General features: G+C 44.5%; 1 protein-coding gene across 10 annotated transcripts in view; it reads right to left on the bottom strand.

Moving 5' to 3' along the window:
* The window catches only part of LOC310681788 (neural-cadherin-like), a 50831-nt gene that overhangs the window by 1495 nt on the left and 25170 nt on the right, over positions 1-24166 (bottom strand). Inside the window, exons 15-34 of one of the 10 annotated variants that reach the window (XR_014513622.1) lie at positions 23556-23742; positions 23283-23426; positions 21447-21730; positions 19212-20829; positions 17256-17349; positions 15605-15789; positions 13722-13954; positions 12124-12401; positions 10338-10552; positions 8955-9086; positions 8538-8661; positions 8401-8447; positions 7903-8026; positions 7619-7799; positions 6913-7079; positions 5781-6045; positions 4883-5063; positions 3625-3878; positions 2173-2238; positions 1781-1935 (exon numbers count right to left, since the gene is read on the bottom strand). Coding sequence is in view for 5 of the 10 variants with exons in the window: in XM_083449743.1 (XP_083305869.1) it covers positions 164-320; positions 1781-1935; positions 3625-3878; positions 4883-5063; positions 5781-6045; positions 6913-7079; positions 7619-7799; positions 7903-8026; positions 8538-8661; positions 8955-9086; positions 10338-10552; positions 12124-12401; positions 13722-13954; positions 15605-15789; positions 17256-17349; positions 19212-20829; positions 21447-21730; positions 23283-23426; positions 23556-23742 (4978 nt within the window). In the remaining 5 variants the exon portion in view is untranslated. Of the gene's footprint in view, positions 1-163; positions 321-1760; positions 1936-2172; positions 2239-3624; positions 3879-4882; positions 5064-5780; positions 6046-6912; positions 7080-7618; positions 7800-7902; positions 8027-8400; positions 8448-8537; positions 8662-8954; positions 9087-10337; positions 10553-12123; positions 12402-13721; positions 13955-15604; positions 15790-17255; positions 17350-19211; positions 20830-21446; positions 21731-23282; positions 23427-23555; positions 23743-24166 lie in introns of all 10 variants that reach the window. The other 9 variants (XR_014513621.1, XR_014513623.1, XR_014513624.1 and 6 more) reach the window with 9 other exon arrangements.

The following is a 24166-nucleotide window of genomic DNA, read 5'->3' on the forward strand; positions in this document are numbered from 1 at the left end:
AATTTTTATTATATGAAAAAGCTTTCAGAGAACATTTTGGCAAAACGTCAGTCCTAGAGCAAGACCTCTGGCTGATTCCAGAGAAACAACACAGTTAAAATGCACAACGCCAGTTAATGCTAATTAATATTAAACACAAGACAGGAGAGACAGTGTCAAGTACCTTTTGTACTCAGAGTTGGTTTAGCCTCAGCTGAAAGTACTGTATTCAGTTTTATCTCTTCTTTTAAATGTGGCGACCAATAAAATTTGCGAGTACTCCAGACCCGGCTCTTGGATTTTGGGGGGCGCTCAGACAAGGCAACCCTGGCCCTCTTAACCTGGAAGAAGCAGGTCACGCAAACTGAGAATCCTCTCGTGCTGCCACTGGGAGGGGGAGGGCTCCATACAAAAGGAGAATGGTGGGATGATGGGCCCTTCACCCATCTTGAAGCCTCCTCAGAAGCACACCTCATCATCCCCTGAGCCAGCCCTGGAGTACTCAAAGGGGAATTCACATAAATGCCTCCATGCAGTAAAGGACGACATGGAGGGTCTGTGTGGGCTAGCACAGTTGTGCGTTACTACCACCACACGCTGTAACATCCGTGTGTTCAGTGGCATCAGGAAGAGTTGTACCCACATACAGATGTACACAGGTAGAACTCCTTCCAATTTCAACTGAACATGAAAACTTCAGGGGAATGTGGCAGTGACAGGTTAAGGCCCTATGATGATCCCTTCCATGTGGAGGGGTTCATGTGAACCACCCTAAAGGAAAGTGACAATGACAAAAAGGGGAGAGACGTGAAACATAAGGGAGGTCTATGGGAACTCAAATGTTTACCTCAGACAAATACGTCTGGGCAGGTGAATGTGGTCCAGGATGCTAAGAAGTCAGGGCCTGGTTTTTTTTTAATCAATGAGAATATTTGAGGGATAGGCATCAGGGATAAAATCAAGGGCAAAGAGGGTCATATCACAAAGGCAACATCTCTTTCCCATTACAATTCTGGAAGTGGTTGTGACATTTCCTCACTGACCCACCCATTCCCAGCCTCCCAGTTTTGTTTTTTTAAACTTTCATGGCATACTTCCTGCATCAAACCCACAGCCCATGCTTTGCTAGTCAATTAAACTGTTCCATTTGGAACCTCGCAGCAAGAGGCTTATAAAGGATGGACTTCAGTACCTGGTCAGGTAAGCTGCATACAGGTTGGCAGTGGCTGCATTATGCAACTGTAATTTCTAATCTCTTCCAGTTTTGTAAGAATGTAACTAAGATTTGTTTTGTGACACCAAAACAGTAATAAACACTAATTAAAAAAAACTGGAAGCACAAATATTCTTTGCAATGATAATTCTTGTCTGGAGAGTAATTTTTTTTGGGGGGGGGTATGTCTTTTACCCCTGTTTATCTTTCCCCCTATATTCACTCTTCTTTTCTTCATCTCTCCCCCCAACACCCCACCCTTATTCATATTGTAAACTGCTTTGTAAACAAAACTTGAAAGCAATAAATAAATATTAATTTTATGCAGTCCTAAACCTGCACACTAGGGAGTAATCCCCACTGAACACAGTGGGGCTTACTTTTGAGTAAACATGGACAGCATTATGCTTTAGCTATGGTTAAGTATTTCATTTACCAAACTTTTCCCCCTGACAAAACAGTTCGCAATCATGCCTTCAAAATGTTTATTTTACTTCTTTTTTATTTCTCTGATGCATATTTGAATCTGGCCTATTAAGGAATTTAAAATGCTGTTGTGATGCCATACCAGGTCATGCAAAACCATACCAGGTCATGCTCCCCTCCACCCTCCTCATTATAATTGAAGATGTTTTCTCTAACATCTTCCCAGCTTTCGTGTTCCTCAGGGATGTGGTAAATTCCTCCTTTCCGAAACCTTGATCTCCCCCACTGACTCCACACAGTATAGGAAACTAATAAACCTGAGGAAGGAAAAAGAAAGAAAAAAGAAACATTGGTTATGAGCAGCCTTCAACCTGCAGAGCATAGCTGTATACAATTCATAAAGAAGAAAAGCAAAGCATTTAAGGTTTATATTTGTATGGAGGAAATTCTGTGTTTTAATTTAAGGGTCAATTAAACAAAAGTACATTTTTCAGGAGTGTAATGAATCATCTATATCTTAACATCAAGCTTCATTAAAAGGGTATTTTACTTACCTACAGGAATCCACTAGGACATTTAAATAGAGGGCATTTTGGCCAGTCTCTGGCCTTTCACCAATCCTGAGTAAATAAGATACCCAAAGTAAGTAAAACACTGTTTTAATGAAGATTAAAGTGGTATTATAAATTGAGTCATTACTTTTCTGAGACATGTACACAGTGGCCGCATTTGTATGCTCGTATCTTGACTTAAGCTGAGGTGCTTGAGCCTTTTACTCATGCCTGCAGCCCCTTCCTTCCTCTCCCCTTGCTGCAAACCACGATGAAATGACGAAGTCTGTAAATAACCAGAGTTTCCCATTTCATCTAAATCATGAAACTATTGGTGCCAGCTTCAGAACAAGTCAGGATGTTAAATCACAGTTTGAATCTGGTTTAATATATCTTGGCTTGTTCAATAGTTACCGGTAATAGTTGCTATAGCTATATATTACTTCCAGGGTGAGACTCTGCATGTCTCTGTGTACTAGTCATTGGGGAACAACAGTGGGAGAGAGCAATTGCCCTCATCTTGTGTACTTTCCACAGGCATCTGGCTAGCTGCTGTGGAAAGCAGGATGCTTGGCAGATAGGCTCTGATCCAGCCTTGCTCCTCCCACTTCTAAAGAAGCGAAGGGGCTGCAAAAACATGGGTAAATAGCTTGTGCTTATATCAGCAGAAATATCGCCATCCAAGCAGACTCTTTATTTGAAGGAGTCTTTTATTTTGCTTTATTTCCTGCCTTTCCTCCAGGCAATGCACATGATCCTCGGGCTCATTTTTATCCTTCCCGAGTTAACAATTCATTCAAAGCTGAGCCCAGTTTTGCATTTCGGTTTTCAAAGTCCTAAGCACAGGGTTAAATGCAGGGAGGCAGCCTTGGAGGTTCAAGTGAGGATCTCCCACTGCCAAGCTCCATGCATCTGTGGAGCTCCACTGAACACAGAAGGGGAGCCCTGGGTACACAACCAGCTTTAGCAAGACTGCTCAGCTGTTATCCAAGTGCACACAGCAGGGGAGTAGAATCACACCCAGTGGCCCTTTCTTTCCCTACAGTGGTTGCCCACAGAGCCCAACACAGCAGCAATCTGAGGTCCTGTGGGAAATGTAAATGCCAGGTCTTGGACCCAGTTGCCCAATGCTGATCTGAGCACCAGGGCAGGGAATTTTACGGGGTGCACAGAGGAGCAGTGGGACTAGGCCTGCCATATATATTCAAAACAATGTAGATAAGCTTCCGTTTTGTCTAGCACGTGTGCCAATCTTGACCAAGAACTACTGAAGACATAGATGGGGAGATGGGAAGAACTGGGGCGAGGGAAACGAAGGAAGAATGTAGCCAGATCTCCATGGAGTATCTTTTACTAACAGTTGTTAAAGCAGTACAGGAAGGCAGAGGCGTTGCTAAGCGTCCTCATTTCAATACAGTATTAAGATGTAGCACAAGAGAGGTGAAACTTTCCTACCTAGAAAAACAAGCAGGCACATGCTGATAGCCAAGATGGAACCAGAGCTGAGCCCCACGGGTCTTCCTGCTTTCACGGGGCCGACTTCGCACCATTTCCCTTTATAACCTTCAGGGCACTGGCAGACGTACTTGTCTCGGGACTGGGCCACACAGGTCCCTCCGTTCCTGCAGTTCCAGTGCCCGCAGGGCGACGATGTGCACTGTTTCAGGCCCGTGAGATTATCCATCACTTCCACTTTGCCAGCTGGGCACCTGGATGAAGAGAAACCCACCGTTTTCATAAAAGAGATAAAACATGAAGCCGCATGCTTCACGCGGGCCGGATTTAGAAGGCAATTGGGCTGGATCTGGCCTCCAGGCCTTAGTTTGCCTACCCATGCCCTAGTGCAACAACCCCAATTAATAGGAACGGCAAATGGACTCTGATGGGGAAAATGCACTGAAAGTTGTGGGGTTAACAGGGAAATGTGTTAACACTCCACAAGCAAAGCAGTGTGACTGTTCATTGTTACAGAACTGACAAGTAAATGAATCGGAATGAATGCTCAACGAAGGCCAGACACAGCGTAAGCTTTGTGCAAGCAAACCAGGATTGATGCAGATTAAACAGATCGCCTGGGAGGAGCACCTATCTTGTGTGGCTGTGCTCCTGAAATGATGGACCAGAAGCAACACTTCCTGTGGTCCCTTGGTGATGTGTGCAGGCCAATAATGACCCTGGACTACTTGGTGCCCCTCTATAAGCAAGGGGTGGGAACAGAGTGGTTTTTCAAAAGTGGTGCAATGCTCTCCAGCCCCCTTAAGCCAGTGCTTGCCTGCTCCTGCATCAATGTTGATGCCCTCTACAGACGAGTTAGAGCAGTTATCACAAAATCTGGAACGACGCCAGGAAATGTTCTCGGGAACAGATGATGTCCCAGAAAGTAAGCTAGTCCCAGCTCCCAACTAAAGCAAAAATGCAAAGCTCTCTGGGTGCAGGTGGCGAGGTTCCTTTCTTGTCTGTCTGCTGGAGCTCATGCACGCTGGTGTTGCAGCAAAAAGACTGAACAAGGGACATTTATGTTCTGGTGCTACATATGGTAGGGTTACTGCTGGCTTGTTTCCTTCCACGGATATGAGAGAAGAGCCTTGGTGGATCAGCCCAATGGGCCACCTAGGCTGGCATTCTGTTCTCACCGTGGCCAACCAGTTGATTTTACAAAAGAAAAAAGAATTCAAAAGGAAAAGAGAACAAAGCAAGACCAGGGCATATATACCTGCACTCATACTTCCTCCAAAGGTCTACGCAGTGGAAAGGGCTGTAACAGGGCTGGCTGCTGCAAGAGCTGGAATGGCAACCTATGGTGATGCCCTGCTGCTCCACAATGAAGCTGTATTCAGTGCTTTTGCCATCCACAAGAAGAGGCTGGCCATTCAGGCGGACGTCCCTCATACAGCCTGCAGGGGGCACCAGAAGGAAAAGAGGCTTAAGTGAGCTTCGTTGTAAATGGTCCTCCTATAACGGGAGTGTAGTGCGATATCAGAAGTGGTGAAAGTGCATTGCACCAAGGTTAAGTGAACCCTGGATGTCACTCAAGTCAGGAGCATCATGCTGGTGCAGCGATGCAGGAAACTGCTAGTCTTGCCAAGTACAGCACAGGCAAAGCTGTCCCATAACAGAGAATTGGGCGGAGACAATCAGAACCACTTTCCAATGCACCATCTTGAAAGGTTATTCCATTGCTATTGAACAAGCAGTAAAAGCACAACACCTATTACCTGTTACAATTGCATTCCATTGATACAACATGGAAGAAGCCACAGTTACGGGGAGAAATGATGATGATGATGATAAATATTTTTTAAATGAATGGCTTCCTAGGAGTTATCCTAGGATGGCATGGCATTTTCAGTGGGGGCCCCAAACATGGAAGAAGTGGGTGGTGCAAATTCTCATAAGCTGCCCCTGATCTTCTTAGATACGCTGTACAAAGCAGAACTGGTAGTACTGTTAGATGAGTGGGCCCATTTCTGGTCTTGGGGCCCTGGGAAATGCCCAGTGCTGCTACCCTCTGGAGGAAGTTGTGAGCTGCACATCCTTAGTGGTTCTACAAAGGACATGAGCAATTTTTACTGGTTTTCAAATTTTCCAAGTCCATCAGACACACCACCTACCTTGGAAATCGCTTTCTGAACCGTTAGCAAGGCGGTTTCCGAGCACAATGCTTGCCAAATTCATTTCAAACTGTCCGCTTGATCCCAGAATGGCCGAAGTCTCATGATCGCCTCCACCATCATTGATACGCAAATAAAATTCATTGTGATACCGCTGTAAGGCTAGTTCAACCCACTGACCGTTGTCTATGTGCACAGAGCTTAACTGAAGCGTGTGGTCTTTGTCTCCCAAATTGAAGCTCACACCAAAATGTCCACCAATTACCTGCATGGAGACATGAGAAGCATGGTATTGATAAATAATTTTATGGAAGACGCATACAGCATACTTAAAGATCTGAGTGTTTAATGGGAGCAAACTGTTGTTCTTTGCAGTGGGAAAAGTGCTCTGCTCCAATTAAGTTTTTATAAGATTAAAGAAACTTTTCAGAAAATGCAGCTTTTTAACTGGAAACCCCTTTAACTGGGGAATGAAAAGAAAAATAATTATTGTGGTGTCTAACATAGTCACAGGAGAAAACAGCTGTAGAATTATGGAATATGTAAAAACAACTTTCTTTAAGTATCTGGGATGGTCATGTATGCAGTTTGTGCTTGAAAGATGGATGCTGGCTGTAGCCAGAATCTCAATAGCACAAAGGCAGCTGGACAGCTCAGCTGGTTAGAGCATGGTGATGACTGAAGCCAAGGTTTCAGGTTCAATCCCCGTAAGGGACAACTGCATATTCCTGCATTGCAGGGGGCTGGAATAGATGATCCTCAGAGTCCCTTCCAACTCTATGATTTGATGATTCTATGAAAGGAAGAAAACAGTGAAGGCCTTATAGTTAACACGTTGTTATAGAAATATCCATTTTGGAGAGGATTACCCACAATTTAAAGGTCTCCAATGGGTCAAAAGACCCAGATTGTTTTTATGCTTTATTTCTTGCACTTTTGGAACTGATGCAAATTATTCTCTACCTGCACTGATGAGGGAAATCTGGTTTGTCTTTTCCTTAACATCAATGTATGATGTGACATTTACTTTTACTTAATTTTATTTTCTGCTCCTGTAATCGTTGGTTGGTTGGTTTTTTAAAATAAAATAAAATAAAAGTGTTCGTGGGAAAACAGTGGATTAATTGTTTACCTCCACTCTAATGTATCCGCTTCCATCCGAAGATGCCATACTGAGAAGGGTGCAGAAGGACATCCTTGTGCGTACTGCAAGTTGGACACGTGTGTGGTATGCATTAAACAGCGTTTTCAGTTCATAGTGAATCCAACTATCCTTTCCAAAAGTCCATTCTGGAAGAGCTAAATGTGAAAGGACAGATGAAAGTCATACTGTGTAATAATTTGGACTTTCCCAACTCCCTTTTACTTCCTAAGTGTCTAGTATGAATTTGTATTTTATTAAAATCAAAGAGTCTTTATTAGGGCACAAGGTTTTGTGGACCACAGCCAACTACATTGCTGCAGGAAGGTGTTCTATTAAGCTGGCAGGCATAAACACATAAATAAATGTCAATAAATGTGACTAAGAATATTAGCATGCATTTTATTTTGGTTAGGGACAAAAATGTATCTAGTCCTCAGCACCTCCACGCTCCATTTACTGAAAGTCCCTATTCCTTGTTATGGAAGCAGAATAGATTATGCAGCGCTTAAGTAAAAAATACACAAAATTAAGGGTGGGAGCATGGTGCAAAATGCACTCCTAACGGAAAAACTAACAAATCCATCTCATTAAAATCAAAACCGAAACCAACTCTACTGCATGTTGAGACCACTGCCTTGTTGCCAGAGTCTTTTCCTTGGGATTACTAAGTTTCCCCGCACAATGCAAACCGAACCTTTGTCACATCTTGCTCCTGTGTAGCCGGTGAAACAGTCACAGTTAAAAGAGCCCCAGTCGCCAATGCATTTGCCATGGGTGCCACAGGAAGACACACCAGCTTTCTGGCACAGCCCGTCAGTCAGAGAGCAGCCTGGTGCACTGTTCAAGGACTCTGCAGGATGCTCTAAATTGTATACCTATAGAAAAATAGATAAGCAAGAAGAATGGCGGTAAGCAGCTGCAGGTAGAAAGGGCTGGCAGGGAGCTGGGGAAGACTGTGTGATGCCTTGATGGTCTTACCTGGCTATCGAGGACAACATTCCGGATGCAGCCAACAAACCCTCTGAAATGCTTTTGTGATGTATGGTAGGGCTGGGCCTTCTTCACTCCACCCAGCTGGAGAGGCTGGTGAACGTTGAGAAATCTACCAACAGCAAGAGAATTAGAAAGGTAGAAAGCAAAAAAGCAAAACACACCTCACAGTTCTAATAAACCTACAGCCAACCTAGATAAGGATAACCGCTGGCCTTTGAGGAAGGGAACACAGGAAGATGCCCTATACTGAGTCAGACTACTGGTTCATCTAGCTGCCAACACTGACAGGCAGCAGCTCTCCATGGATTCAGACTATGGCTGTGTACACACCATGCATTTAAAGCACATGGCTCCCCCTAAAGGATCCTTGGAACGGTAGCTAAATTAAAAATCCAAGACAGAAGGCAGGTTGTTGACAACTGAACGGTATGATGTCTGAAGTGGCCTAAAGAATCAAAGGTTATCTTTAAACAAGTCACTAACCCGCATGTCTTGCGGCGTAATGAAATTTGCTGACTTAGCCCACGGCCCTACCGATTCAAATTGGCCTACATCAATTAACCAACCTAAACTCAAGTTGATTGATCTACCAGTCAAAGCTTATACTTCCAGTATTTTACCTCTCACTTCCTGGAGTCTCAGAAGAAACTTTACAGGCAGATTTATCAGCCCTCGACACTCCCTGCAGGGCACCGACACTGTTCATAATAGAGACATTTACGCAGTGGTCCAAGATCAGCTGTACTTTCTAAAGTGGAAAAGATATTTATGTTGACTCAGATTGGAGCCGGAGCACTGGAGAGTCCTCTTCCCTGCCCCTTGTGCCAATTCCCCAACCAAATTATTCCACCTGGGGGGGGGAAATGCATCTACCCATGTAGCATCTAATCACAAATCTAATTTCCTCCCTTAGTTACTCTACAAATGTCACTTCCATCCAGGATAAACTAACATTAAAAAAAATATGCTATGCTCAAATAAAGATTGGGTGTGTTAGCTCAAAAACTTCCAGAGTCCTTTTGGGGTAAACTTTACACTTGCCTTTCCATCGCTGATTATGTTTATGTTATGCCAGCGCCGATCAGCGACGTTGACTTTCTCCGACAGCTGCAGAAGCAGTGCCCCCGAGCCATGGCTCAAAGTTAGCAATGGAACGCCCTCCGAGAGCTCTGTTTAATGAAAGAGAAAATCATATTGGGTGGTTTTCTTCCTTGAGAATTATGATTCTGTATTTCGCTTGATCCTTGTTGACATGTACTTCTTTTGTACCATCTAAGACAGGCATCCCCAAACTCGGCCCTCCAGATGTTTTGGGACTACAACTCCCATCATCCCTAGCTTACAGGACCAGTGGTCAGGGATGATGGAAATTGTAGTCCCAAAAACATCTGGAGGGCTGAGTTTGGGCATGCCTGATCTAAGACTACAAGGACTCACATTACCTTCATGCAGGAGGAGCTTGCCCAGTGGAAGAAGAGTTGGCCACAGCAACAGCCTCCCAAGGAGAAGCGTCACTGTCGCTTACCAGGAGTGGGGGGCAGAGGATGCGACTTAGAGGATGCACCAGCAGGACTGCTCAGTTGCCTCCACCAGTGCATCCGTGCAGCCCTGACCTTGCTGCTGCCTCGCCCTACCTAGAAGTAGCAGCGATGCTACTGCAGGGAGGCTATTCCTGTGGCTGCACACCACCAGTCAAGCCGCTCCTGGCTTTGCATACCCTCAGCTGGGATAGCTCAGTTGGTAGAGAATGAGACTCTTAATCTCACATGTCATGAGTTTGAGCCCCACGTTGGGCAAAAGATTGCTGCACTGCAGGGGCTTGGACTAGATAACCCTTGTGATCTCTTCCAATTCTATGATTCCAGTATAAATACAGTTGGAAGAGGAATATACCTTAGGTGTACAGAGCAAAATGAGAAATAATAATAATAATAAGCTTATTATTTATATCCCGCCCAACTGACTGGGTTGTCCCAGCCATTCTAGGCAGCTTCCAACAGAATAAAACACGGCAAACAAATATCAAACATTAAAAACTTCCCTATGCAGGGCTGCCTTCAGAAAGTTGTGTGGTTGTTTATCTCCTTGACATCTGGTGGGAGGGTGCTCCACAGGGCGGGTGCCACTACCAAGAAGGGCCTCTGCCTTGTTCCTTTTAAACTTCACTTCTCACAGTGAGGGAACCACCAGAAGGCCCTCAGTGTCTGTACTGTCATAGTTCAGAGGCCTTTGGAATCACTTCCACTGCTCTTACCCTTTTTGCCTCTGGCCCTACCCATCACTAGCATGCGGCCCTGAGGGAATGCTGGGGGTGGTGGTGGTTCCCAACCCCTGCTTTATGATCCAGTAGTTCAGAAGCGTTGGGTCTCTCTCTCATACACACAAAGGAGGGGGAGGGGAGAGAAACAGAAATTTTTCACCTAGGGCAATGAAATCCTCTGCTTCCCCTGGCTTCAGGCGTGTCATGGGCCCGTTGTAAAGCAGAAGTCCATTGGCTGCTTCGGTAATGAAATCCAGCGAGATACGGCTCTGAAAGCAAGGCTTGAGGGTCGGGAACCAGGCATATCCGTGTCCTCGGAAGGTGTGCTGTGTCTGCTGGCATTCAGGCCCATGGAAAGCCATGGGGCACTTGCAGCTGCAGAAATAAACCAATGTGATTATTCCTGTCTCTCTCTCTCTACCCCTAGGCAGGCACACATTGCAAGTCAGAGAGCGTAGTAGGTACCCTTTGCCACCTGAAGAATGGTTTCTAGGACTTACCTTATTCTTCCTAATAGTTAGTTGTTTAAACTGATTTTAGTGTTTTATTTGTACATTACTTAACCCACTTTGAGATCTTCTGGTGAAGGGCAGGCAACAACCCCCCCTTTTTTTCAAGATTATTGTTAGTAGTAGAGACGTACAGGTGGAGTTTCTTCACACAATGCATAGTTAAACTATGTAACTCACTCCAGCAGGAGGACGTGAGGGCCTCTAAAATGGGTGGCTTGGCTAATGACCAGGGGTGATGGGAGTTGTAGTCCAGCGACATTTAGAGGGCCACAGGTTCCCCACCTTGCGTTATGGTGTCAGATGAGGGCAGGGAAGAATTCTCCTCAGCCATTAAGCTCAATGGATGACCCTGAAATAGCTGTTATTTCTCAGAATTATCTACCTCAGTGTGTGGATTAAAAAGGGGGGATTGGGGGGGACTATGCACACTGCCCTGAGTTCCTCAGAGGGAAGGTGGTATACATCTTCTACAGACACACACAAAATCGCTAACAAAACAAAATTCTTCTAAATTCTTTAGTATAAGGGTAGATACTCGGTTGTATCTAAAGGGCCTAATGGACACCCATAAATAACGAAATGGGAAAGCTCACTGTACAGTGAGAGGTACTCAAGAGATGGCAGACAATGTTTCAGGAGGAGAAAGGAGACAAAAACCCAAAACATTTTTTGCGGGGGAATAATTTCCTTTCAAATATAATGGGTCCACTTCTATTCATTGGTTGTAGGAAAGAGTTGATCAGGGGAGGCAAGAGGAGCTATCCTTAAGCTTGAAAACATAGAGATTTAACTTCAAAGCCCAACATTGCCATCTTGTGTCTTGGAAAAATATGACAGCCATGAAGCCATTCCAGAAACATGTCTGGGGTCAAAGATGTATAATTCTGCAAAACCTGGGATTCTCCCAAGCTTCAAGATACTTCCCTCTTGTGTGCAGGTGGTGTTGTTTCAGCTACATTAGAATTGGTTATTAACATATAAGGTGACTCGAGTATATAATCTGCGAATGGTATTTCCTTTACTGTGCTTTTAGTTGGAATTTTTGTAATCCGCCTTGAACATTTCTTCACTATAAAGCCTCTGAGACTTGTCCGGTCTCTAAGGGCGGGTCACCAGGTCATTTTGTGTCAACTGCACCCATATTTTCCACACTTGATGTCAGGAGCGGGAAGTTCGTGAAGCATACCTTCAAGCTGTGGCTGCAACGGAAGGAGGGGGAGTCCATTCTTTCTTTGCAGCCGTTCAAATTGCATGGCTTTATTTGATGTCAAGTGATTGGCAGCTGAGTGGCCCCACCCGCCTGTCAAAAGAGGTCTGCAGAGGGTTGGCTACTTTCGAATCTGGAGCTCTACCATGATCCACTTCCCCACCCCTGTTATAAAGGTTGGCACTTTTTAACAACAACACAACTCAATCATGAGCCAATCTACTAACCTGTAGCCCAGGTCTGTGTCTGTACAGGTGCCACCATTAAAGCATGGATTGATCCGGTAGGAGGAACAAGAATGGTGCTTTCTCTCCCGAGCTTCGCAAGTACACTGGGCACTGCTCAGTACTGTAATGGAGGCCAGCAAAACATTTCCAGAAGAAGTAATCGTGGGAAGAGCACTGAATTCATTTTTGCTGGTGCATCCGGCGCTATGAGAGCAGTTTTCAGTTGCGCACTCGTCTATGCCAACTTGTGCAATGCTGATATTCAGGATGGTTTCCAGCTGTTGTGGGTTAGATCTAGTTGTCAGCCTTTTTTTTTTTAAGGAACCACAAACGCACAAGAGAACTAGACTAAAAACACCTCTTTGAAGACTCTGTGAAGCCTTCACAATTGATACCTTTTGGGCTCTGCTGCAGTTGTCTCATAGCAAGCAGTGCCCAGCAAAGTACTTGTTCTTAAAAAGTCTGGACTGAATTAGACTAAACCCAATGTTCAGTTTAGTCTTAAACTAGTGCAGCTTTCAGCAACCCTGGTACCCTCCAGATGTTTTGGACAATAACTACCATCAGCTCTCCTCCAATAACCCACTGGACCCACCCTGTCAAGTCTCCTTCAGCCAGCTCTAAGAAGCCAAGGCGAGAAAGGGTCAAGGGGGCAGGTGAATGGCCTCACTTCTCCAAGCAGCTTCCCCACACCCTTAGGTTCCAATAACTAAAACTGCCCGTTTACTGGGCAAGCTATAACTGTGATGTCCAGCTCTGTGTGACTCTGAGCCATTTTGTTCCTCAGGAATTTTTTATTTCTTATTGCATTTAGAAATCTGTAAAATTGTTACAGCAGGCTGATGAGGACGTAAGAACAACGCTCTCTTGGCCACATGGCAAGAGTCCACTCACCACCTGGAAAAGTTTTGCTGGATGGCTTTTCCTGCCATCATCGCCCTACGGTAAGAACGGCAATACAGTCATACCTTGGAAGTCGAACGCCTTGCGACTTGAACCTTTTGCCTCCTGAACACTGCAAACCCGGAAGTGAGTGTTCCAGTTTGCGAACGTTCTTTGGAACCCGAACTTCCAACGTGGGTTCTGCAGCTTCTGATTGGCTGAAGGAGCTTCCTGCAGCCAATCGGAAGCTGCACCTTGGTTTCCGAACGTTTTGGAAGCCGAACGGACTTCCGGAACGGATTCCATTCGACTTCCAGGGTATGACTATATACCCTCAGGTTCAGACTGGGATTTACACTAACTGTGCTCCAGCTGCCCCTCCCCCACAGTCTTTTTTTTTTGCCTGCACACCACCAGGTGTTTAGGAAACCATCAGATTCCACCAGTCCCCACAGGCGGGCCATCTCAACAGGTCCACTCCCCCTGCAGAGTGGAGTTCTTTGTGGGAAAGACTATCTTCAAACCTGTTTGATCATGAAGTAGCTGCCGTGTGTTTCCCATGCAAAATTGCACTCTCAAAATCTGGAATAAAATTTAGAAGGAAATCCACAAAGATTCCATCAGATAGGTTCTGTAGAGACTTCATTAAAAATGTTGCCTAGAATTGCAAGTTGGGGGTGGGGAGAGAGAGGGAATGACAAACAAACACCACTTACCCGTGCTTTGGACACAGCGACATTTCCGTTAAGTTTTTCTGCTTTGTAATAGGGTGATCCATGAATTGCAAACCATACATCTACTCCTTGTGTTTTGCCTGGGCTGTTCAAGACACTGAAGATGTGGACATTTTCGAGTTGGGCCGGTATGATTTCTGAAAAAAGCTTCTTCATCTGATTGTACTTACTTTCACTCTCAGATGACTGATATATAAAATCCTCTGCAGTGATATCTGCAAATATATATATATATACACAATCAAATTTCCAAGCCTGACACTGAAGCAACAGTGAAATAAAAACCTTCAGGCATCTCCTCTCTAAAAGGCAAGACCACTTCCAGAAAGTTCATAGGAATTCATCCCTTGAAAATTTATCCAATCTCACACCTAAACCTTAATTTTTTTAAACACATACTACTTTACCAACATCTTGGTATTCCATGGTTACCTGTGGCCTCTACCAAGGGGCAAGACAAGTTGCAGGAAACCTTGGGCTATTAAACTGACCTGAAATCCTGGCTTTGGGGGATGCCATGACTAGGTATGGGGGAGATACTTGATTCAGTTCATATGTAAAGGCGGACATGCCAAATTTCGCATGCACAGAAAAAAACTCACGACCTGAAACACAGCCGTCGTTTGAAATTCACACTTCTTTGAATTTTGCAATGCCACTTTCTAGCCAAGTGATGTATACAAAAATGCATAAACAGGGTAATGTTTGCATTAAAATGCACTATTATTAGGTAAACTGCTTTGCAGTTTAGGCAAAATTGCATACAAACAGAGGTACAGAAAAATGTACCCTAAAATGCTGGTCACTTTTGGTAAGAAAGTTTTGTTTAAAAGGAGTGGCAGACCAATTTGGAAATGAGAATGGAAAAAATGGGAACTTGACAGAAATCATAATTGACAGTTTTCCCCAACACTAGTCATGGCAGCATTTGAGGGTGCAGACCCCTCTCCTCCTACTGATACTGGGGGCCATTTGAGTTAGCTTGTGCTGGAATCCAACCAGGGAAGGTTGCTGACAGTGAGCAATCACTTTCTGTCTTCTATACCAGGGATGCAAAAGCGTCCTTTGAAGCAACATGCCTGCATTAGCTACTTCAAAGAGGCTTTTGCAAAGGCTTTACGACAGCTGCTCCACTCCAGTTTGTTTGAATGGGTTTGTAAAACTGCTCCCTGAAGCAGCCTTCTTTGCTCTTTAAACATCACTGCAGCAATGTTTACAGGAGAGGGACACCCCTTCAGAGAGCAGCAGCTTTGCAGATGCCCTCTCTTCTGCTGCTGCGCAAAGTTAGAGGGGGGACCTGCACTTCAAACTGCAGGCTCTTTTCCTCTCCCTTTTCACAAGATGGCAGCGACCAGGGTGGGGGAGGAAGGTAGTAAATAAAGCCTTCAATTCCCCGTCCGCACGCTTCTCCCTTAAACACATGTGGAGGTTTGAAAGAGAAGCATAAAGGGGGATTTAACTGAAACCCCTTTGTAAACATCCCAGGAAAGCCAAATGGTTCACCTTAAAGTCTTGACAAACAAGGTTTCAAGGGAAAGCATCACTAGATGCCCCTATAATGTCATGTGGTCCAGAGGTCCAGCCCGCCTTGTCAACATTGGCCCGCCAGAGGTGGGGTTGATAAAGACTAGGCGCTCCAGCCAGAAAAGGTTCCCCACCCCGGTCCTAGAATATCACTCTTCTGGGCCCTGGGTCAACAACCTTTCACCAAGAGAACAATGATACCCTCATGAACCTGTTACATTGCAACCTTTGATAGCCCTGGTCATGAGTCCTTAGTGACTCAGCCGCAGGCCTTGGTGGGCATTCAGGAGTCTCAACAATGTTAACTGATCTCCAGAAGATGCTTACAACTCATCATTTACCTCTTATTCGGATAGATCCTGCATTGTGGGCAGCTTCGTCCTTGATTTCTTTCACAACCACCCTTACAGTGGAGACCACATCAGGCCAGATGCCATCTGTAACTTTCACTCTTATGTCATAGGTTCCTGAAGGAGTTCCTTCTTTGATACTTAGTAAGCCAGAATTGTCATTCAGGATAAAATACCTGAGAGGAAGAAACCATTCATGGTATCACCCCATCAAATTGTGGCTAGAGCTCTCTGTTGACTCAAGTGGTGTATAAATTTTGTTAAATGAAATAGCAACAAATGCATGCATTCACATCATCTGCTTGATTTTCATTGCTGTGTTGGCTCGTTGCATTTCATGTGAACTTACCCTCTAAGTTCTGCTCCCCAGCATAATTGGTTATGCTCGCCTGTTGATCCTTAAAATAAATTTGTCCAGGAGCAGTAAGTGGGAATGGGTGTTACTCACGCACTTGACCCCCTGGCAGCGAAATTACTGCCCTCCTGGAGGGAAATGAACTAAGCAACCTGTGCTCTGTGGGCCCAGTGGAAAAGCCAATCCAGCATTCCTGCTGATGTGTCTGCACAGCGTCAACCACTTCACTGCTCCCCACCCCCCACGTCTCAGTGAGTGGCAGTGCCTCTGCTTCTGGGCAGTGGCACGCCACCTTTTGGGGACTCCTGCCCTTCCCAAATCACCTTGAAGTATGAAATTTGCATATTAGTGCACTGCAAAAACACACATCAAAAACACAACAATCATGTCTTGATTGTTGTTAGCCGCCCTGAGCCCAGCTTTGGCTGGGGAGGGCGGGATATAAATAAAATTTATTATTATTATTATTATTATTATTATTATTATTATTATTATTATGACTTTCCTTCTAAAGAAACCAAACCTGTGGAACATACTTGCACCCCTGAAATCTCTCACAGTTTGAAGTCTGGGGTACACATAGTATTATTTTTTTAATAGGTAGGTTACATTATCTTGTGAAAATTGCCCCATAAGTAAAGCATAGGGCCCAGCAATTTATATTTAGAAATCTCCTCAATAGTCTTAGTAATGATAGCCGAAAATGTTTTCCTATGTCCACCCTTTCACTTTATGCACATCACACTAAACTATAGCACAGTGCAAGGGTTGCCAAAATGTTTAGGTCTACAGGCACAATTAGATTTTTGGGCAAGTGGGCACTATGCCTCTGGTTACCCCCTACCTTAGCAGCCTACCTTTAAAACAAAACAAAACCCAGAAATAAAGTGTGCATACACCTCACATTTCTAAGAGCTGGGTAAAAGTCAGATTCAGCAGAATCCATGCGAGCCCTGAAAACACATAGAACTGAAAGAGGAAGTGGGAAAGAGAGTCCACTCCTGCAACTTCCTTCTTCAGCTCTATGTTGTTCTTCAGGTAGAAAAAGGAAACCACTCTTAGCACCTTAAGACAAAGGGGGTAGCGTGTGTGTGTGTGTGTGTGCGCGCGCGCTCAGAGGTATCAGCCACCATGTTGGCAACCCTGATTTAGTATGATGTGTGAATGCAGCCCACGTGTTCTGTGAAGCTATACTGCATTAGTTTTCAGAACAGCTACCCATTTCTGATACTTGACTCTCTCATTAAGAAAGAGCTATTTTCAAAAACATAAGAACTTGACATTTACCTGGGTGCTTTCCCTTCAAAGTGATACGTCTTGTGGTCCCAGTCATCATTGTCTGGGGCATGAATCTGACCCAATACAGTTGTGGGTAGGATACCTTTAAAAAAATAGAAGAAAAATGGGAAAAAAGAAAATCTACTACTTACATAAATGTGAGAAGGCATTCTGCACGTGTAAAAAATTACTATTCATTTTATTCTCCTATCATGCTTGCTTTTCAACTATTCTGGGAGCATGTTGTGCTGTTGAAATATCAGTGCAAGATATCAACACCTGCAAGCTGACACACATCTGTCATTCAGGCTGTGCAGGCTGTATGCCTACGAAAACAAAATCTGGGGCAAGAAAACTCTTGTTCCAAGATGAAATAAGGAAAATCAAATTTAGTGAATTGAGACAATCAAGAAAAATTTGCATATGCTTGCTTATAGCAGGCACGTTTTAGAAATCCAGGTTTTTTTAAGTGAAGGGAATGTCTCAGCAAAGGAAATACAGAGACTCAGAAACCAGCCAGCTAAGGACCATGGGAACTATGCTGAACTCACCAACCACCAAAATTCCTGTTCAGGCCCCTATGCCACCTGAGGCTTGGATCTAACAATTCCTAGGGAAGAGCAGAGGGACCTGCTTTATGCCTAGTCGGACCACTGCTCTCACTATTCTCTACACTGACTCACCATTTCTCTCCACAATTTCAGACAACAGAAGTCTTTCTCAGCCCTACCTGAAGATACCAGGGATTGTACCTATGACCTTCTGCATGCAATGCATGAGCTCAACCACTGAGGAATGATCCATGCACTGGGGGGAGGGATGTGCCAGTTCCAGCCCCCCCCCCCCCCCAATGTAAAGTCCTCTCACCATCTAGAGTGGCTTTTCAGAAGTTGTAGCATGCTCTGCAGCTGGTGGGGGATATCAACAAAATACCCTGCAACTTCTAAGTGCTTCTCACACATGGATCATTGGTCCCAGACCAGGATTTCAGCATGCACTAGAATTAGATCTGTGAAGCAGCCCAGATCCTTCTCTCCTCTAATTCTCGTGGGCCAAATTTGACAGTCAATCAAATTTAACCTGCCAGTCACTTGACATGACAGTTATGCCAGGTGATGGGGCAATCTTGCAAAGAGCATGGTGCATTGAAACACCACCCATCAGCCGATTATCACACATGATGTCAGGTGTAAAGGGAGGTGGGTGTGGGTTAAGGGAAAACAGCCTCATGGGCCAAACTGGGACCTAATTAGACCCATGAGCAGAAGGTTCCCCAAGCCTGGTTTGCACTCATTCACACTTCTCTTTTTAGTAAGGATAGATAGCCAGAATGCCAAACAGCACAGCAGGTGCCAGTCTCTGCTTGCATAACAGCCTGATAGATGTGACAATCACTAGTGCCATGTGATTTAAGGGGAAGATTGATGGTAGCAGGCAAGCTGTTGTGCATTTGCCAGAAAAGACTTTGGAAGACACTGCACGAAGGAACACATTCAACCTACCTGACTTTCTTTAGTACTATTTTTACTCCTTCCCCCAAATGCACCCAAATTTACAACCCATAAATCTTTGGGAAGAATGCATCAAGGTAAAACCAATTGGAGATGTAAAGTTGGGAGGGGATTCACCAAGAACACCTCTGTATGCATCCTAATGTCCACCCAAGGTGTTCTGAAACTGATTGTGAACAGGGATTGCAGGCTATAAGAATGCAGAAGACAGGCATGACCGTAGACAGCTTCATGACAAGTCACATGCTCTGCATGCAGAAGGCTTCATGTTCAATCCCTGGCATCAGAGTGTTTGGTTTTTTTTAAAGGATCAAGTGGTGGGAAGATGAGACTGAGGCCCTGCAGAGCTGCTGCCAGTTTGAGTACACAATACCAAGGTAGATGCACAAAGCATGACCTGGAATAAGGCAGTCTCCTTTAAGCATGCAAGCCAGCTTCATCACCATCAGCTTACCGTTGTAGCTGTAGATGAGGCACTCCATGAAGCCAGCAGCATGAGGGTGGTCATTTCGGTCTCCGATATTCACGGTTAATGTGTTGGTTGAGCTCATGGGAGGGCTCCCGCTGTCAGCAATGAGAATCCGCAGTTCAAATACCTTGTGCACCTCCCTGTCAAACGTGTGCAATGCAGTTAGCATTGCACTCCCGTTGCTGAAGTCCTGCAAATTAAAATAAGTCACGCTGCCAAAGTCGCTCAGTAAGTGAAAGGAGAAAGGTGCCCCGTTTGCTGGGCTGTCCCTGTCCTTAGCGTACAAAAGCGTTGAGGTATCGTTCATCTGGACAATCTGAGGAGAAGGAGTGTTTTCCCAAACTACTGGGTTGTACTGCGCCTCAAACTCGGGTCCGTTGTCGTTTACGTCCTGGAGAGCCACGAGGACTGTGGCACTGCCGCTCAAAGGAGGCTGTCCCATATCTGTAGCGATGACCACGAGTTGGTACTGTGCCACAGTTTCATAATCCAGAAGACCTGCCACAAGGACCCAGCCATCAGTAGCCACAGAGAACTTCCCATTTGGGTCAGACTTATTTAGCAGGCGGTAAGAGAACCGTCCATTCAGACCGGAATCTAAATCGACAGCAATAACCTGGACGACTTTAGTTCCAAGGGGGACGTCTTCAGCCAGACCTGCTACCTCATAGAATTGTGGGTAAAACAGAGGAGCGTGGTCATTGGAGTCCTCCACGTAGATGACACAGTGAGCTATGCTGGAAAAATCCAGGTCCTCTGCTTTTATGGTCAAGTTAAACACCCTCTCGTGGGGTTTCTCAAAATCTATCCGCTTCCTCAGCCGAATTATACCGCGTTTGTCTGCTTTGTCCGTCTCAATAAAGAATTTGTGGTCCTCATCTCCACCTACGATGCTGAAAGCCACCACAGCATTTTCTCCTTCATCCCCATCAGTAGCTGACACCACAGCAACCTCAGCGCTGAGGCTTGCGCCCTCAGAGACAAAGGCCGTGTAGATCTTTTGCGTGAAGGTTGGCGTGTGGTCATTTACGTCAGTGACCAAAATAGTGGCAGTGCCTGTTCCAGTCAGGCCTCCTCCATCTTTGGCCTCAACCACCACCAGGTACCGGTCTTCTTTCTCCCTGTCTAAGGATCCCAACACAGTGTAGATGGTGCCAGTAGCTGGGTTAACTGAGAACAGGTTGAGGTTAATCTCGTTTTGGACGTTCTGAATAATACTGTAGGTTAACACAGCATTCTTCCCAGCTCTGGGGTCATCAAGGTCTACCGCCGACATCTCCATGACGGTGGAGTCAGCGGGGGCGTCTTCTGGAATTTGCCCCATAAAGCAACCGTCCGAGGCACAAAGGAAAAGAGGCGGGTTGTCGTTCACGTCCGTCACGTCAATGATGACATCAGCGAAGCCTGTTAGACCCTCCCCATCCTCATCCGTAGCAAGAACAAGGAAGCGCCACACGGACCGTTTTTCCCGGTCCAGCTTCTCATTTGCAGTGATCTCGCCTGTGTACTCACTGATAGTGAACTCCGCTTGGGCACCCTGACCGTGCAAGGAGTAGCGAAGGGCACTCTGGTCAGCTTCCTGATCGGGGTCAGTTGCAGAAACCTGAAAGCAAGCACAAAGGTTCAGCACCAAACACCTAAACTTTGGAATTCCCTTCCTATGGAGGCCTGCTTAGTGCCCCCCACGAGTGGTTTTTCTGACAACAGATACATTATTTAGAAAGGTTTTTAGCCATCAAGCTCACGTGGGGGTTTTTCCTGCTGCTTTTTCATTGATCTGGGTTTTTTAAAACCTTGTCTTGTATATCGGTATATATTTGACGATGTCTTGTTTGTTTTATGTTATACTTTGTTTGTTCTTAATCACTTTGCACACTATTATCTGGATAGGCAATGCATACATTGAAATAATAAAAATAAAAGCCCAAACATGATAGCTGTACTGCAACCAGCTGAGATCACTATGGAGTCTGGTAGAAACCCAAAAACGATGACATGGTGTAAATGTACAGTTAGTATCCAGAAATTCACTACTCGAATTAGTCTGCAATCCTAAGCGCAAACCCACACTTACTATGGAGAATAAACCCAACGAAGCTCCTCAAAACTGTCTTCTGAGTGAATATGCTTTGATTTCAAGAATTGTAATTCTTTTAAGTTGCTGGAATTTCCCACCAGCGTCATTTGTATAATTTTTGAACCCAGATTTACCCTGCTTACCCGTAAAACAGTTACTGGCAGATCAGTAAGTTCCTCCAAGACACTGCTGTGGTATTCATCCTGGGAGAAGACAGGGGCTTCATCATTCTTATTGACTACATTGATGATAACACGGGTGTGGTTCTCCCATTTTCCATCAGAAGCTACCAACTGAAGCTCATAATGCTGTTCTTGTTCATAGTCAAGACACTGGGCAATCAACAGAGTTCCCATCTCAGGTTCCACGTAAAAATCTCCTCGCTCATTTCCTGAAGTAATCTGATATCTGAGCTTGGCGTTAGATCCTAAAAACACGAGGTTGCTACCATATTATCCTTATCACAGCCCGGGAGATCTCTGAGCACTAGGGTCTATCCCAACATTACTTTCAGAAGAATTTTGAAAAAAACAAGAAAATTTTAGATCCAGACTTAGTCTTGCTTAAGAGTAGACTCATTGAAATCAACTGACTTAAGAGCCATATGGTTCAGTGGGTCTACTCTCAGTATGACTAAGGCAGGCATAGGCAATCTTGGCCCTCCAGATATTTTGGGACTACAACTCCCATGATCCCTAGCTAGTGACCTGTGATCAGGGATGATGGGAATTGTAGTCCCAAAACATCTGGAGGGTTGAGTTTGCCTATGCCTGGACTAAGGCTTCAGTTCTAACTCCACTAACTTAGAAGTAAGCCCTGTGGAATTCAATAGGGCTTAGTTCTGAGTAGACAAGGTTAGGATTGCATCGTATGCTTGGATCCAACCCAAAATGTAGAAGGGTCATGCATGCCTACTTCTAAAGTAAACTGTATGTATAGCAAGACTCTGACGTGAATCCAGAGGCTAGGTACCTCTCTCTTATGTCATTATTTTTACTTTGCATTTTATTATAATGCTGTAGGCATAAAGACCAAACAACAGAAAACTGTCCTAATTTAGGAGTCATGTAGAAATAGGAACTGCTACTGACACGACAGTGCGATATATTCTGTAAAAAGAGAATAGCACCATAAAGAGTATATGGCTTCCAAATATCTACAGCAAGTGCTGTTAAGTGTCTTTGTGTATTATGGTCAGAAATATACAAAATACAGTTTCATCCCCAGAAGGTTTGTGGTTTCTTCCCGCCTTGCAGAACTTGTGCATTGCATGTAATCTTTTCTGAGACTGCAACTGTCCAGACATTTTAATACTAAGCAGCAATATTTAGACTTTCCAAAGCTTTCCACCTTTGGACTACAGTTCGTTAACGGCAATTAGCAAAAAATGCAGTAAGTCCTCCAATTTAACAGCAGCATTTTGCCCTATAAATAACAATTCCGGCACAAAAATAACAAGTCCCTTTGTTATTTAACCAACTCTTGATGGGTGTCAGTCCAAAATTATGATCCACCCTATTTAAATAAAAAAACCTTTGGAATGTAAGAGTGCCAGGCAAAGATACTAACACATGTGAAATACTAGCCAAAAGCTTTTAGCTTAGCTATATTCTAACTCAAAAGGTCCTCGTCTACTTTCCTTTTTTTTAAAAAAAAAGGGGGGTATAATTAGCTTATGAGAAATGCTTTTTAAAATTATCACGGTTCTCTTTACAGAACATTAAGAAAGGTCTGAATAAAGCTAGTTTCCAAATAGTCGTATTTTGAAAAGTACATGACATGCAATTTTTGCCATTACTGTTTTATTCCACATTCTATAAACCTGTTCCTGTACCATATATAGAAAAAGCTCCTTTGAAGACAGGACAGCTGTCACCTCATCTTCTGGAACAGCCTGCCATAGTCTTAATACTGCTTCCAGATTAGAGAGGTTTCAGTCCAGACTGTACAACACATAAAATAAACCTGTGCTTGTGTACCTTCATCTTTGTCATCAGCTGTTGCCGTCAAAAATGCATACCCGACATCCTCGTCTTCATCTATATTAATTTCATACACCGAATGCAGGAAAGCAGGGGCGTTGTCATTTATGTCGCTAATTAAAATCCTCACATACGCCGTATCTGAAAAGCAAATAACCAGCTATTTGCCTTTGGAGGCTCAGGCTACCACAACGGCAGCACATCTTTCTGAACCCTCTTTTGACGCACAGGAACCTCTTTATGTTCTGTTGGAAACCCATTGAGGTTTACCTGTGTTAGGCTGCCCATATAAACCAGGCCTGGCTGATTCAGAAGAATCCTGGGAATGAACTTCAATCAAGTAAGATCCTCTCTTTTCTCTGTCAAAAGATGCCTGGGTAGAAATGACTCCCAACTTGGAATCAATGTTGAAGTATTGGTAATCTTCACTAGCGTCCTTCAGTATTGAATAGTGGACCTGCAATTGAAGAACATAGGAGTGGGCTTTATACTCTATCCCATCTTTGTAACAGCTCAGACACAGGAACATAACCACTCTCAAGGACATCCAACTTAGTTCAGCTCCAAGGCCATAAATATTCGACAGTCACAGACCTATGCCATTTGTAGCACTTACAGAAAGTTAGGTAACAGCACAGTTTGTGTGGAAGGGAAAGGTCTGTGTAGTCACAATATAGCCACAACTATGTGGACTGTGGTTTTCTACCCTCTAGAGCAGCCTTTCTCAACCTGTGGGTCCCCAGATATTGTTGGACTACAACTCCCATCATCCCTAGCTAGCAAGGCCAGAGCTCAGGGATGATGGGAGTTGCAGTCCAACAACATCTGGGGACCCAAAGGTTGAGAACCGCTGCTCTAAAGTTTGAACAGCTGGATGGACT

This window comes from Podarcis tiliguerta, assembly GCF_965153285.1.
Source record: "Podarcis tiliguerta genome assembly, chromosome: 7".
In the NCBI taxonomy this organism is placed as follows: Eukaryota; Metazoa; Chordata; class Lepidosauria; order Squamata; family Lacertidae; genus Podarcis; species Podarcis tiliguerta.